This window comes from Parambassis ranga, chromosome 12 (assembly GCF_900634625.1).
Source record: "Parambassis ranga chromosome 12, fParRan2.1, whole genome shotgun sequence".
Lineage (NCBI taxonomy): Eukaryota > Metazoa > Chordata > Actinopteri > Ambassidae > Parambassis > Parambassis ranga.
The window spans coordinates 2,727,070-2,743,836 of record NC_041032.1 but is presented as its reverse complement, the minus strand read 5'-3'; the positions used below and the strand labels follow the sequence as shown (position 1 = coordinate 2,743,836).

General features: G+C 40.4%; 1 protein-coding gene across 2 annotated transcripts; it reads right to left on the bottom strand.

The window, feature by feature from the left end:
* Positions 1-3,956: 3,956 nt before the first annotated feature.
* LOC114443897 (uncharacterized) lies at positions 3,957-6,650 on the bottom strand. Of its 2 annotated transcripts, none has more exons than XM_028418250.1 (3): positions 6,524-6,650; positions 5,496-5,931; positions 3,957-5,417 (listed from the first exon to the last, which is right to left on the bottom strand). In XM_028418250.1, exons 2-3 carry the CDS (start codon positions 5,795-5,797, stop codon positions 4,985-4,987), a joined length of 735 nt encoding a protein of 244 aa, XP_028274051.1. In that variant the 5' UTR covers positions 5,798-5,931; positions 6,524-6,650; the 3' UTR covers positions 3,957-4,984. The 2 variants fall into 2 exon arrangements, with proteins under 2 accessions (XP_028274051.1, XP_028274052.1); XM_028418251.1 differs by having other exon boundaries at positions 5,496-5,909; positions 6,524-6,637.
* Between the last annotated feature and the right edge of the window lie 10,117 nt (positions 6,651-16,767).

Genomic DNA, 16,767 nt, shown 5'->3' with positions numbered 1-16,767 from the left:
TTTATGTATAAAAAATAATTACTATAAAAATGATAGAAAATTATTTATATTTTTCATTCATTTAAGTCATTCTGTCCTGCTGCATGATCCAAAATTCCACCAAGCCTGCAGGCTCTGACATGTAGCTCTAGGTTTTTTTGTATTTCTCTGATCTTCTAGAAGATTGACAGCTGTCTTGTGTTTTTCTATTTCTATGTTTTTTTACAATGGCTTACCTTTGACTACAAATACTACTGAAGAAATCAATAAGCTTCCAGGGGAAAATGAAATTTACCAGCCTGATTTAGCAGATTGGACAGTGATCTAAACTGTGTCCATAGCAACAGTGTATCCATAGCAGCCCACAGAGTGATTAACCAATATCACTGTAGTTAAATATACAAAACATCCATAAATAAAAACCTCTCTAAGAACTTTGAATACAAATCTGAGAATATACAGTATTTATAATCAAAATAGTTCTGTGTTTATTTTTGATAAATAAACTGTGTTTCTGGCAACTTTTGAAAGTTTGACTTTCTCGATGAGATCATATGAAACATGGATTCCTGGTCATGCACGAATGTCTCTCCTGGAGCTGTAAGAAAACAAATGAAGCCTCCGCTGTGAGGTTGTTCTGTTTCAGCGTGCAGCACAGCGGTCCTCTAACAGTAATGAAGCCACCACTCATTATGTGTACATACTTATTAAATTAATTTTGCCAATTAGTCCTGAGCAGAAAGTTTCCTTTCGTGCGAAGTAAACTGAAGTGAGAGGAAAACTTCTGTCGGCACCTAAAATGATTTGAATAATGTGTAAAACAAGAGGTTGTTAGCCTAAGAAAACAAGCTTGAAAAGGTAAACAACATGTCTCTGACATTCATATTGTTTAGTCACAAGCCTCTCCCTGGTCCTGTCATAAATCTTGGAGCCAGGCCCTCCTGATCTTGACCCACCTGAACCTGCAGCAGGTGTCAGAGCATCAGTCATTTTAAGTGTGACATCAAACAGAGGCTTGTTGTTTGTTGTCTTGCTGTTTGATGCCTTGTGCAGGTGTTCTTTGTCTGTCCGGCAAATAAGAACAGGATGTGAATGTCATCCAGACAACTTCATGATTTTTTTTTAAAGAAGAAGATTAATGATGCTGATGTTGTCATAGAAACCAAACTTGTGTGACAGCTGTTTAAATGAAGGGATGTTATGTGTGGTCCTCCAGTGCCACACTAGAAAAACACAATACATGGACACACACTGCCACATTGTAGTTCTGTAAAGATGGCATCTTTTCAATGTGCGTCCACACGTATCCACACAAAACCGCTGAAAACGCTGTAGTACATATGCCAGGCCTATGAGTGGCGCTGTAACGCTACGACAGAAGCACATGGGGCATGGACACAAAACGTACGATGTAAACAGAAAGGATCTAAAAACTTTTTAGTTGTTGTCCACCTGCCGCTTGCGCTCGCGGTGTTAGTAGAGGAGCAGAAGATTTTGTTGTAAAACTTATATTGTGTTCAGTAGTTTGTTGTTGTCTTGCGGGGTAAGTGAGAGGTGGAGCTGTGGCATCATCGCTTCAGAAAAGATCGGGCGTACACACAAAAACATGGAAACAGCAGTTTTAAATTTATCCGTTTTCATTCTGAAGCTATCGGATGCTGATTGGCTAATTATACGTGAATGCATTTAAAAGAATTCCGATTTTATGTTTCTCAGGCAAGATTCAGCATGCCAGGTGAGGCTATATTGTAAAAGAACAAAATGAAACGTTAATCCAAAAAACACTAAATAAACCAATAAAAAACCCAAGTAAGGAAATAATCCAAAACTTACGAAAACACAGGGAACACGGAAGGTGACAAAACAATGATAACACAAGGAGAACCAAATAGGACAATCTGGCACAGATAAAGGGGAACACAGGACTTAAATAGACAAAGGAACAAGACACAGGTGAAACACATTAGGGCGGGGCAACCAATCACCAAGGCGGGAACACATGGACACACACAACGGAGACAGGACCTTCAATAAAACAGGAGGCCCTGTCGAGGCTTGGTGTTGTATCTGTGCTCACCTTGATGATCGATGACAACTGTGAAAACCTTTTTTTCTGTTTTCAAGAAATATGAATATGAATATGAAATATGAATATGAAATATCAACCTCATTTAATATTTTCCTGGTGATGATGGGCTGTTTCCAAGGCAGGGTCACTATTTTTCCAGTCTCATTTTGCATTTCCTTCCCTTCCTTGTTCATATTCTCCATAAACACAATAAATAATATCAATAACACACTGAAAATATATAGCACAATTACCTCACTTAATTAGGAAAGGTGCAAGTTGTGAATAAATTGTTACTTATCGGCTAAACTTTGACAAATGAGCACAGATTGACTCATGTACAGAGGCCCTGTCGAGGCTTGGTGTTGTTTCTATGGTAATATGTGCTCACCTTGGGACCTAACAAGCTGTTAAAATGATTTTTCCTTCAGTGTTTAACCATGTTTTTTTTCATAGTGTCCTCTTATTTATAATTCCGCAGTAGTTTGAAAATTCATGAGGAAAGCCATTTTTCCCTCCTTTCTCCTGGTGGGGTGAAAACTGAGACCTTGTGTGACATGCCTCGTTACGCCTTTCTGAATGTAAGTATGCTTTATTGAAGCTGCATGCTGGCTCCATACTAAAAGCTAGTTAATTCAATCTGTGGACCGCATTGCCTCTCAGTTGGTCGTAAGATGAGATGGAAAGATGTTTGTAACAACACACAGCAATTACAACTGCATGTAAATAAAACAAGGCAAATGGAAGAAAGGATAAATGGAAATACAGTGTGTTACGGCCAAAAATAAATGAAGTGACGACACAAATTCATCTGTAGAAAACTGGATTTTAACTGTATGTTTAGCATTTTTCTTGTAAAATTAACTTTTTTTTGGTTTGTAAATGTATAAATGTGATGATTTTTTTCATTTCATTTTTTCTGTCAGAGACAGTCCAAGGTTTTAAAAATGTATGGATTTATTTATTTTTCACAGATCATATTTGCCTGTCTTGGTGGTCCACATAACTCCGTCTGACTTATGTGTTATTTCGATCACCACCAACAACAAGAATGACAATAACCAAAAGCATTTTAGACCACAGTACTGCCACAGATCGATGACAACAACGTTCATGCAAGGCAGGAAAGTGCACGGATTCTGACGTGACTGATCAATATTCTGTGAGTCTTTAAGTTCTTTAATAAGTGATTAAAGTTTGATTTAAAAATTACGATGATGATTGGATTTGTCTGTCCATGCAGACTTCGGAAAAATCACGCAGCGCACACACACACACACACACACACACAAGAAGAAGAAAAACTTAGAAAAGCACTGAAGCTGCCAGAAAACTCTGTACTCTGACTCTGGCAGGTAGGAAAATGAAGTGTCAAGTTAGCACTTAAGAGCAGGAAGGACGAGGCGATTGACCACAGCTATGTGAATTGCAGGCTTTGTCTGCCGGAAGGCCCCACCCCGCTACTGAAATAAACACCTCCCACACATAGAGGCCAAACCACAGGATAAGAAAAACAAACAAGAACACAATCATGACAAAAAGGATACCCAATGCCTTTCCTAACAGTCAACCATCAGACATGGACTTTCATATTATATTATGGCAAAGATTTAGGATTCATCACGTTACAGTGCATTGATTACATGGTGTCCTTGTTCTTGAAAGACTTTTGTGTTCATCAGACCTGGCCAACAGTTATCAGTCTGTGGGATCATAAATCTGATCCTGACTCCAGATAAATGACCTCATGTCCCAGAATCCACTGACTCAAAATGCAAGATGCTTGTAATTGCATCATTCCTGCCTCTCATTATTGTCCTCTGTGCCACATGATTGTTTTTTTTCTGAATGAAATACAATTATTATCACAAAGGTGAGAAACAATGTGAGATGCTTGGGGTGAGTGATGGGCGTCCAAAAAAAGCAATTCAGTGTTCAGAATCAGGCAATGAAAACACAGAAGATGGTGGGTTTAGGTCCACGTAGTATAGCCATGAGTGTGTTCACATGATGGCACAGACCCTGGTCTATAACACAGAGCAATATATGATATAATATTAGTCCTTTTACAACACATATATGCATATTTTGTCCAATCTTAATCACCCCGAGAAAGAAACGCCCTTTAAAGTGACTTACCTGATGTTATTAGACCTACAATACGTCATATGCAGAGCATCTGAGTGCAGTGTATGTGTCTCAGTGGTTGAAGCATAAAGACAGCTGTGTGTGTCTGGAAGATCCAGTCAATGGTTATTTAGTATTCCTGGCTATAATTACACTATGAAGGCAAAACAGCAACTCAGAGAAAAGGTTATGGTGGACTCCAAGAACAACTGGAAGAAGGTTCTTCGGTCATCATACTCTGGTGGTTGCATCATGCTGCAAGAATGATTTTCAGCAGCAGGCCTTAAAAAACAAAGGGACAATCTTATTCAGCCAAGCTTTTATATTTTTTAGCTAAAGACACAGAGCTGAAGCTACACAGAAATGGTTTAAAGAAAACAAAGTAAATGTTCTGAAGTGGCCAAGTCAAAGCACAGACGTCAATCCAACAGAGAATTTGTGGCTGGATATGGAAAGTGCTGTTCACCCTTGATCACCCTTGATCCTTGGACATCCTGATGGAGTTTGACCAGATCAGATCAACAGTCTAAGAATTTTTTTTCTTTTTCATTTACCTCCAAAACATCACAGAGATGAAGATTTTTTGAATTTTCCATCAGCCTAATTTCAGAAGTCACATCCAGACACAGCCAGCGAGTCAAAACATAATTATAGATAAGTTGTTTTGATCCAAAATGCAATTTTCAGTGGAGGATGTATTTCAAACTTCATTAGAGTCAACAGAAAAATGTATCTAAATATATATATTCAGTACTTGGTCTGCCAGAAGAACATGGATTTAGCCATCACAGTCATATCTAATGTGAGAGCTCAGAGAGATGAGTGCTCAAACAGGATGACTGTTGATTGGCTGGAGAGGCTGGAGAGCCGGGAAGGCCTGAAAGCTCCAATCCGAGAGTAAACATCAGCGTCCGAGCAGGCGCCCCATGACAGGTGAGGGCTGGGCGGGGTGGTGTGGATCACAGGCAGGGGGAGAGGCAGGGACAGGACGGCGGGAGTCGGAGAGAGAGACGGTGGAGGTGGTAGGGGAGGCGGAAGCGGTGATGGAGGTGGCACCAGCATGGGTGGCGCTGGGGTGATGGAAGTCACCGTGGTTATGGTTTGGAGCGGTGGACTGGCTTCTGGGATGGCTCCGTTTTTAGTTGGCATGTCCTGACATGGCGTGGGATGTTTGAATGAGTAGGTGGCGGTGTGGTAGAAGCTGAAGTACTCCAAAGCATGCCTCGCCCTGGCCATCCTCAGCCTGCAGAACACAATGACAAAAAAGTTACCAATGAAGTCGCAACCAGAAAAAGGGGGGGCATGCTGTATGTTCACACACCTGTGCCTCAGCTGTAAGAGCCAGTACAGCAGCAGCAGGATTACAGCACCTGCCAGAGTCACCAGTATCACTGCTACCCTCACATCCAGGCTCCAGCACGATTTCCCAGCAGGTGAGTTGCAACTTCTGGGGGGCTGCGGAGTCTGCAGCTGGGGGGGCTCCTCCATCCCCCGCTTTGGATTGATGATGGCGCCCACCAGGACTGGCTGGATGGCGTCTAATAGGATCTGGTGTCGCCTCCTCAGTGTAGCAGGCTGGGGAGGGATCTGGTGAGAGGTGCTTCTGGTGACTCGAAGCTGCATCCCTGCTGGGTTGGATGCAGACGGGGGAGGGGGGGGGTGATGGAGTTTTGCTTGCTGCAAATTAGTTCTCCATCATTTCCCAGAAGTGTGAGGAGGAGTCTTCAGGTGGCAGCTGTTAAAGTGTTGTGAAGATTCTGTTACAGTGACACAGATGATGTTTGGTGTCATTTTTGTAGTGTTAATATTATGTTATAATGTTATTACATTTAGAAACCAAGAAACTATTTCATTAACATCAAGGTGAGGCACTCAATAGGTATCATTTAAGTCTTTAAATAACCTCCTAAAATACACCTTCTAGCCTAAAGACACTGAGAAATGGCTATTAAATGTCAACAAAAGTGCACCTTTACTGATTCTATATAGGAAAAAAGTGGAAGTAGCAGCCAGGTGTGTGTTTACACAATGCCAAAGAGGATAGACATCAGCAATGATCTTAGATTGTTGCTGCCTAACAATCTATGAAGGTTTCCGAACAATCTGAAGTCCAGCATGCTAAGAGGCAGCTGCTGATCTTCCCAGGAGTTCAGTAAATCCACCCCAAGGTCAGATTGTGCACAGAGCTATACAGACTCTCCAGGCCTCAGTAAGCAAGGACGCTGTAAAAAGCTTTGCATGCTGTGAACTCCAAGAAAGTCAATCAGCTATGTGGGAAACCGGAAATATCTCACTAAAAAGACTTCCTCAATATATGTTAAAATTTTTACAAGAAATCTTTAAACTTACGTTATTCAAACGTGACAGCGCTGTAGGTGAATTCATTAGAAAAAAAGAAGATGAACTGTGAAAAAAAGAAACTGTTTGGCTTTTCAGGACTGAACGCAGAGTCCTCCAGTACTCACACCAAATGAAGGGGAAGCCAGTGGAAACAGCAGGAAACAGTGCACTTCCCCAACACACAATGCAAAAATGTGATTGGAGAGGAGAGCACTTCCTATTGCCATGGTTACAGGAAACTGGTCAAGGATATTTTTTTTTTAAGAAGAGTGAGCACACAAACTCTGTGAAATACATGGCACACAAGTGTTTTGAACAAGCTTTTTATGCATCTACAGCCTCTTGTAATCTAAGAGCAAAAAATACATTGGAACCACTACGTGACCTTTAAAATTGAGGTTTATCTAGGTATTATTTAAAGATCAAAATTACACAAAAGCTGCTTGAAAGTGTAAGAAAACCTGTTCTTTTCAGTGCCACTGGAGCCCACATTAAGTCCTGGCTGGGTCAACAGATGTAGAGAGATGGTGGCCAACGTGGGAAAAAACAGGCTGGCCCACTATCTGATTGAGCAATGCATTCAGAGGTGGGGGGGGGGGGGGGTGAATAAATGACACCCAGGCACAGAATGGATAGGACCAACTCCAACGCCAAGGTCCACCTCTCATTTATCTGTCTAATAAGTTTTCCATACCAGGCCGAGCCGAAAAGGGAGAAACTCTTAGCTCTCACTCAATATCCCCACCGCCTGGCACCCAAACAATCCTCTGATATTGAAGGAGGAGAGTAATATTAAAAGATCTGTTATCACAAGGTCCAATTGTAGTTCAGGAGGAGGGAGGTATAATCTGGCCAGACAACCTGCTGCCAGCAAGGGATTCAGAGGCTGTATTATTATTATTTTTTTAAACAATAGCAGAAAATGTATCTTCATTCTGATCATTTTCTATTAATTTATTATTATATATTTACTGCTTCTTCAGTGTTGAATAGAATTCAAAATAAATTACAGCTTTTTAAGTTAAACAACTGGCTCCTGCAGTGTTTCCATTTACAACTGCAACCAGTTCAAAAAGGTCCTTGTTTCATCAATTCATTTGTATTTCTTTTTACTCTATGTTTTAAAATAATGTGCATATTTATTCTGTCCAAGCAACAGTTGCAGCTGACAGATAATTGTTAGGGCTATTATTGATATGTAAAAAAAATGCAAAGGCTATATGTATGATGGAAGTGGATAATTACGGTAATTATGGCGACTATTGTGGTGCAGGTGTAAATGGCAGCAGTGACAATGCCTCTGAGAAAATTACATTTTAACAATGTTACAATTTACCAATAGCAAATGTAATGATTAGAGATTATTATTGAAGGTAGGTAGGAGGGTTTTTTGCCTATATTTTTTACATTTATTGTGGCACTCAATATGGTTGTCAATATGTATGAATATGAAAACATTTTTTTTCAGAAAATGATGATGATGATGATGAAGAGGAGAAAGATGGAAGGAATGGAGGAAGAGAATGATTTGCGGTTATGATCTTGCGATGACCATCCTCATCCCCCTCATGAAGGTGATGTGATAACGAGGATAACGAGTATCATGTGCTAGCTAAAGGCACGTGCAGCATATACGTATAACACACACACACACACACACACACACAGACACACACACTGGTGTGAACGCAGTGAAGACAATCCTTCAGTTAATGACCGCAGAGATGTAAATCTATTCATGAGCTCTTAATGTGAAGAGCTAATGTGGCCATTTTCATCTGAGTGTGGCGCCACCGTTCTGACAGGCTGACGGAGTCGACAGACGGCTCAAGTAGGAGTTCAGTGATTGGACTTTTTTTTTTTTTGCCTTAGCATGCATGACTAAAGACTACCAGGGAGCTCTTAAGTGCTCTTTGACTGGCCACTGTTAACCCACACTGTTAAATACAAGAATGTTCATCACATCCTGCACATTTGAAGGTCTTTAATGCCATAATGTATGAGTCTCTTCATACAAAATGAATGTAAAAAGAACCATCTATAAATCATCTATGTTCATTTTGTAAAAAATGACACATGTTGAATAACACAATGGCACAGAATGAGGACCAACTCCAACGCCAAGGTCCACCTCTCTATATAAACTAATATAAATAGCACTTTCAATGTTATGATCATAAATAAATAAATCCACTTCCACAAAGAGAGGGAGGAAGAGCACTAATTGTTTAATTGACATGCAAAGTGTTGTTGTTATTAGCCGGATGCCTCCCGGTCCTCACACTATTCTGACTCCACATCTGTCAGTCAGTCAGTCAGTCTAAGTCCTGTTGGCTATCCGCACTCCCACATGTGTGTCTGCGGCCTCGGGCCTCGCACTGTCAGATCAGCTTTCCACGGCAGGCAGCACAAGGTCATCAGATGACAACCTTCGGCCAGGGCTGCCCCACGGACGCTCAGCTGTCTACACTCATTTTCAGTCAGCCGTCGTCCTGTGCTCACCGGCCATCAGGGCGGCGTCGCTCTTCAGCGGGGCCGAACCCTTCATCTGTCCACACAGACGCACTCACAGCTATGTCAATAATACCATCTGAATGCATAACTCCTGATATTATAAATATTTAGCTGTCTTACTGACAGTGAAATATGATTTTCATCTGTAAGAATTCAGTTTTTCATAACTTGACCTTGTCCCCTCCACCTTCACTGAAACAGTAAACATGGACTGAGAATGAATGAAGTCTTAATAGAGGACAGACCGTGGACCATTTAGGACTCTTGATGGCAATCATTGGACAGCTTAGTTGGAAATTGGCGCCGTTCTTTAATCTGTTTCTGTGTCGGAGAAAAACACTGAAGAGCACTGAAAGCTTAACCTTCCACACCCTTCAATACAAATACACACTCCCACACACACAAAGACTCTAAGACATCTTGCACTGCTAATGTCCCCAGAAGGCTGCAGCAGTCATTAAAAATAAAATGAGCGGGACAAAAACAGGTGGTGGCAGAAGAAGGTTCAAAGCAGGAGTTACTGTCATTCATGCATTTCTCAGTATTTATATTAAATAAACAGGGGAGAACTGTGTCTGCTACACCATAGGAGGAGATACAATAGAAAACATAGGTGTGCATGTCCCACACATACAGATGGATAACATTATCATATGCCCAACAAAAATAAGGTAAAGACACTCCAGACTTTCACTTTAGTGGCAGGTATCTGTGTCGTCCATAGGGACATTTCTCATGGTTATATTTGGCTTGACAAATTTTGATGACAAACTGTATGAATAGTACCTCCTCCGTAGCCTGAGTCATCCACAGCACCACCGCCAGCACTGTGCAACCTCAAAGGGGAATGGCGAGGTGGGCATATCCCAGTGGCAACACATTGTTATGTTTATGCTAATAAAACATGTTATTGTATCGCCCAATGTCATTTGTTCATGGGACCAGTACAGCCTAAGGGTCTGTGGAAGAAGGAGGTAGGGTAGACTTGGGGCGGTGGGGACACTTGCAGAGTGGCGAACCTTCAGAACTCTGGGGTTTGGGTCCCTTGTCACTGCTAGGTATTTTATACCAAAACATATTGTTAAGGTTAGGCATTTAAAAAAAATGTTCCAAAGTTGCAATTTTCTGCCCCCATGAACACATGAGATATGGGCACAGAAATGCACACATTTTACATTTCCATTGGCTGAAATGACAACCTCATGTTACATATTTCTGGTAAGTGGCTGTCTACATCATGTGCTTTTAAGCTTTTTTGACATTTGACGTAAAAGTTGGTCACTACTCAAGTAATTCAAGTTACAGTATGGTATACAGTGGTATAGTTGGTATTAAATGCTATAACATACTCTACATTATCTGCAGACACTGTTACTTCCGAATCAGGCCACTTCCTTTTCCATAACATGAAAATGAATACACATGGTGCAAAGAGAAAAAAAGAAGTGATCATCAGTTTCTGGAAGAAGCAGGAAGACTATACCCTGCTGTATTAACAGAGTGTAGAGTGTAACTATTTCATAAGATCTGCTGTAATCTTGCTATCTCGACAGCTGTGAGTACTAACAGTAGTCACGTTTCCAACCTTCATCCAATGTCACAAAATGAAGCTTTTTTTATTGCTGAATGAGGCATAATGAATTGTTGATTATATTGTTCTCTTTTTTTATGCAGGCAAAACCAAACAAAGGAACAACAGGTGAAGACAGGTCTGGATCACAGGAAAGAACAATAGCAGAGGGTGACGAGACTCGGTTGGAAACAGTGAGGTGTGAAGCAGCCAATCACTGAGACGAGAAAACAAAAGGACCACAGAAGGAAACTTGATTTTCAAATAAAAGAGAAAGTTCAACAGGAAAAATAAACCATGTAATAAACCATCCGTCCATTTTTATTTATCCCTTGCTACAGGATTAACTTATATTCACAACGTGCTGCTGAGGTGCAGGAGTACTTTCAGTGCTACACTGATCCCTCCTAAATGCACCACTGAGAGCCACAGGAGGTCATTCCTTCCTGTGGCCATCAAACTGTACAACTCCTCCCTCTGAGATTAGACAATCCACCACACATAAATGTCCACCACAGCATGAACCCCTACCATCGCCAGCCTCACTGCTAACACAGGCTTTTGTGGCTGTATTACTCCCATGTAGATACATGTGGATGTGTTAGTATAAGAATAACCATCCTGTCACATAAAGTATTATGACTTAATTTAGAGGGTTGCTCTAAAGCCTCAAGTGGCCACTCAAGGAACTGCAGTTCATCTGCAGTGGAATTATAGGCTTTTATTTTCTCAGTCTTCAACACTTCTAATCCAATGGAGGATCTGAATGTGTATTTTAGGATGAGTTTTCACGCCTCTTGCTCAGTTGATGTTAGTGTCAGACATAGTTTGCATCGAATGTGAGGATGAGACGCGGGTTAAAAGGTTTTCATTAGTCTCTAACCAAGCGTCTAATAAATGCTTCACGCTCATCAAGCATCTCAATTCATCATTTCCGGGCTTATTTTCATATTCATGTTGGAGAAGCACAGGTCAGATTTTGAATCCCTCCCAAGGCAAACTGCAATCAAAATTAAAAATCAAGCACATTTTGGAAGTTATTTCCAGGGTCAAGAGTGAATTGTAGCTTTCATTCATTTCAAGGTCTACTTTGTGTCAGATAAAGTCTTAACAGGTGATAAAACATCTGTATTAAATCCAAACTCCATCTGCTTATGACAACCATGTAATAGGGGTGAAAGATTTAGAGCAAGCTCATGATCGGAGCACGAGCTGAGGATGTTAATGAACTTTCAAGGGCAATTTGAAGCCATCGTGGACAAGATAATTGCCTTAAAGTGTCCACATAAACGCCTTCAAGAGTAACTTTATCACTTCCTGAAACATTTTACTTCGACTAAACAAGCAGAAAAAAAAACACATCCATCTTCAGACAACAGAAACTAATTTCAGTAGCCTTTAATCCATCAATAAAATGTTACGCCTCATGACGAAAAGATTAAAAAAGAGCTTCCCTCCTTAAATTTGTCCACCACGATATTGAAAAGTCAAAAAGGTCCAGCAATCCTCTCCAAACCACCATCATAAAAACAGAACTCATAAAACACAACTTGATTTTCTCCTCTGTCTGATAACCCGGTGACACTGATAAAGGATGTCATAACAATATAAATATGCGTCACATAGATGTAAACTCATTTCACACAAAAAATAATGCCTCTATACATTAAAAAGTATAATGGTGTTACAGGCTAATTCATATCTTCCCCCAGAGGTTTCTCAGTAAAGTGTGGTGTTGGCTGAATCAGCTGTGCAGCCATTATTTCAGCTGTTAAGTGCACTTTTAATCAGTCAGTAGGTGACTGAGGCTGACAGCACTTTTGTGTGCAGTGACGATTAGGAAGTTATTTAACCATTCTTAATGCTTTTTTTTGCATGTCCAACTGTTATTAGACAGAGTTTGACCTCATTTGATGGCTGGGCCCTTTGACACTGCAACAATCATCCACCTCCAGCTCATCTACAACTTGCATTCAGAGCATAGTCTGCTGTGGAAAGCATGGAAAACGTGCTTGCAGCTAAAAAACAGATCTCACCTGACAACAAGAATTCTGTTTTCCGATTGGCTGATAGGTTGCTAATTGCGAGTGCACAGTATAGTCTGCCTTTGACTCATTGGTAGGATAGTCTTCAGGAATTTCTGTGCGGTTAATCATTTCTTTGTGTGAGAAATGCCATGTGTGGTGTGTGAGTGGTTGAAATGTGTGTGCCTCACTCTCAATGCGTGAGACTTAAGAGCCTTGGTCTAAAGGAACAACAGAAACCAACCAAACTATGGCAAAGGTAATCCGAAAGAGACCAGGAACAATGGAGAAACTCATCATGGAGACAGTGACAACACAGTATTGATCGACAAGGACAATGAAGACTCAAACACATAAGGGTAACAAGACACAGGATGGGACAGGCAATCACAAAGGAGAGAAAGAAGAGGAAACAAAGCACACAGGAACACACGGGGAAACAGGTATTTCAAAATAAAACAGGAAGCACCTAAATCGAACATACCTCCCCTGAGTTCACGCAGATATGTACATTGGCTGATCCTAATTTAAAAAGCTCTTTTAGGCTAGAGACCCCCTTATTTTTTGTGCAACAAGCATCTTCTACGCCTTGCGTTCTTGCAATACACTTGTTTTATCTGTTCCGTGGGTACGGACTGAATGTGGGAAAAGAGCTTTCAGCAGTGCTGACCCCTCAGCATGAAATACCTTTCAGTCCAAACTGAAACTTTCTGAAATTATTCCACTTAGAGTCTTCTGTTCTATCCTCACGGACAGACAGCGTGACACCATTGAACAGTGTCTGTGCTTTAAATGTTAAATTTGATGGTTTCTTGTTGAGCTCCTGAACTTTTTTTGTTGAAAACACTATTTCTTGTACACTTGTAAAACTGTAATTGACGCTTTCACTTTCTTGTAACTGTTCTTTTGACATGTGCCCTTGTGAAAGAGATCCTAATCTCAATGGATTCTTTATTCTAGTTAAATACAGGTTGAATACAAATATACTAAAATTTAACAGAAAACAAGCACAACAGAACACAGGATCATAATTATAGGGGCTTGTGGTGCATGATGTCATTAATAACTGTAGTTAACAGTATTTTTCTAGATTTGAAAAGCTGTATGTCAGATGTTTCCCATCACACCCTGATTTCCTCCAGTCTCATGAGGTCTCACATCATCTCACACCTGGCATAGATGTCTAACTAGAGTGCACTGTGTGCAAGCATTACCAACGGATTCTACCCGTGCCTGTACCATCACACAAGTCTAATGATTTGAATGCTGTTTGCTGATGGCAAACAGCACAGGAGGTCTTATATTAACTTATAGACTGATGGTGAAAAGCACACTTTGGAAGATTCAGAACTCCCATTAGCATCCCCTGCCATGAAAACTCCAGCTGCTTTTGAAGGTACAAGCATCATCAAGCCATTGACTTTCATAACTGCATTACCGGAATGATTCATACACACTCTTTTCTACAATGCCATCTCTGTGGTTGGGCTTCAGTCACATACAGGCAAATTAGATTTTTTTTCCCCATTTATCCACGGTTTCGTGGTTTTATAACAGCACATTGCACCCTGAAGGGAGCTTCGAACAGTTAGGAGGAAACGACATGCGCCTCATTTCTGTGTCCATCTCTAAAGAAAACTGTTGGTTTATGTCCTGATTCCAGCCAATTAACGTGTGTAAAGCTTGACATGTCAATTAGATCTCTGTATTTGTCACTGTGTGGCGCAAACCTTTTGCACGGTTGACAACAGAGGTGCTTTACCAATTCAAATCTTAATTGTGCATAAAGAAGATGATGTGGACCCACAATAGGAACACATCTTAGATATAAATGTAGAAATGCACCATCACATGGTGTGATACGTTCATTGCAACTTAAAATCATTATTTCTTAGTGGTGATTATTTGACTGTTTACACCTATAGCAGTAGACAAGACTTTAGTTTTAATTCCTTAGTTAGAGTCATGAAAACCGGTGTAATAAAAAACACATAGCATTGTGAGCGATGGACACCCAGGGTTTATGCGTGTATCTGTGTGTTATCATGTTTAACAAATGATCTGATTGGGTGATTTTAGCACATGAGAAACAGTGACAGACTTTCCAAAAATTCATCTGCCCAGTTAGAAATTAACCTTTTTCACCATATTTTCTGGACTATAGGTCGCATCGGAGTATAAGTCGCACCAGCCAAAAAATGCATATTAATAAAAAACATATATTAGTCACACCAGCCAAAAAAGGACACAAGCTCCCCTGAAGACTTTGGATTTTCTGTACAGTCAGGTTCCTGAAATAAATATAGTGAAACATGCCAGTGCGTGTTTGTTCATTTTCTCTTGACTTAAGTGGTGTGGCTGAGTGAGACACACGCATTTCAACAATCTGACCAATCAGAAAATAGAATTCATTATTGCCAGGTGAGGTGAACATGCACGTCACCTATGCTTGGAATGCAGTGTGGACAAGCTGGAGGTGGAAGAGAACCGTCAGGAGAGGGACAGAACAGCTACCATTATATATTTCAATATATACGTTGCACCTGAGTATAAGTCGCATACCCAGCCAAAGGAAGAAAAAAGTGTGACTAGTCCAGAAAATAAGGTACTTCTGATTTTTCTTTCTGTTTTTAGCACGAGACTGCCCTCAAGACACTCTTGCTGCCCGAAAGGACGCACCAGATGCTGTCTATGTATCTCTGTCTTTTTTCTGTGTGTCAAACAAAAGGCCTGGTAACCCTAGTCTCAGTCTCATCCCCTTCCATCCGTCCATTCATCCTGACATGAGACATTCTTTTTCTTTTGTGACAGGCATCACATATTTCAATCTAATGCATTTCAATCAGAATTGCCTTTCATGTCTGCAGCACGTTAAAAGATCACAATTTCATGTAATAGTCTTTTTATGCCTATAACCCCAACTGCGAGTAAAACACAAGATGGAAGCAATGTTCATATTTGTCATAAAGCACTTCATAAAACTAAAGCAGAGTACACAGTGGGTGAGAGCCACCCACCACCCCTGATTCTTCAAGACTATAAACACACACACACACACAATACATACAGCAATATCTTTAAAAAAAAAAATGAACGATTGTGTTGATGTGCACAAAACAATAGATAAAATGAGAATATTTCACACAATGGGACGACATACAGCTATGTTGGCTAACAGTCAGGAGTGTCTCAAGGGGCCCTTAGCAGAACTTTATTTGGGGCCTATATTGCTGCCAGTTTTGAAGGTTGGTGGAGTCAGGCTGTTGGTCCCCTGTTATCATTGCAAACATTGTGCATTCTTATTGCTGTAGTTTAAAGGTAGGACCAAGCTATTCCTTGCGTTAGCACCTCTGCTAACAGTGTAAGTGTAATGTCAGTTTCGCATCATTGCTATGTTATTGCTTTGGTGTGTTGCTTTCCCTTGTGGGTATCCCTTTTCTTGCCCAGTGAGAGCTGGAATAGGTACTACAGGTAGAAACCAGCAGCAATGAAAGGGCCCCTTTATGTTGGCACCTTGCAATTTACAGAGTTGATACAATGAAAACTGTAATACATTAGAAAAATATATAAAACACATTTTGTATATATTTTGTTGGCCATTAAAAAATTTGTTGTCATTGGAAAAAGGTGTCTGTGATATGTAAAAAAACATGAGGGGCCCACTTTATGTACAAAAAAAAAGAACAGTGCTAGTGTTCGGAAAGGCATGTTGTGATCTAATGCACTCTTTACTAGTACTGTTCCCATCCTAACAGCCTTTATGAATCTTAAAATATGCTCTTCATCCTGCAAGAAATGGGCATGTAAATGCTCTGACAAAAATAAAGTCACATGCTTTTAGTTGTCATGGTTACAGAAAATTATGTGACTGTCACAGAAACATGTGGAAAACAGGTATTTAAGTGAAATTTGGTCATGTTTTTTTTTATGTTCATGGTAAGAGCATGTATTTTTGATCACCGGAGAGTGGAAAACATAGCCTTAAAAAGGCAGTGTAAAACCAGGAATGGGACTAACATTATTAAGGCATTACTAATAATTATAGGGACACACTGCTGGTCTTCAAGTCATCATACAATGTCTATAATCCTTATTTGTATATAAAATGTACAAATATGAGGCAAATTGGGTTAATATGAATGGCC

Excerpts from the sequence above, each read along its gene's own strand:
- LOC114443897 (XM_028418250.1), bottom strand. The coding sequence starts at position 5,797 with ATGCAGCTTCGAGTCACCAGAAGCACCTCTCACCAGATCCCTCCCCAG. Across the intron at positions 5,418-5,495 it reads CTCTTACAGCTGAGGCACAG|GCTGAGGATGGCCAGGGCGA; the intron begins GTGTGTGAACAT and ends TGTGTTCTGCAG.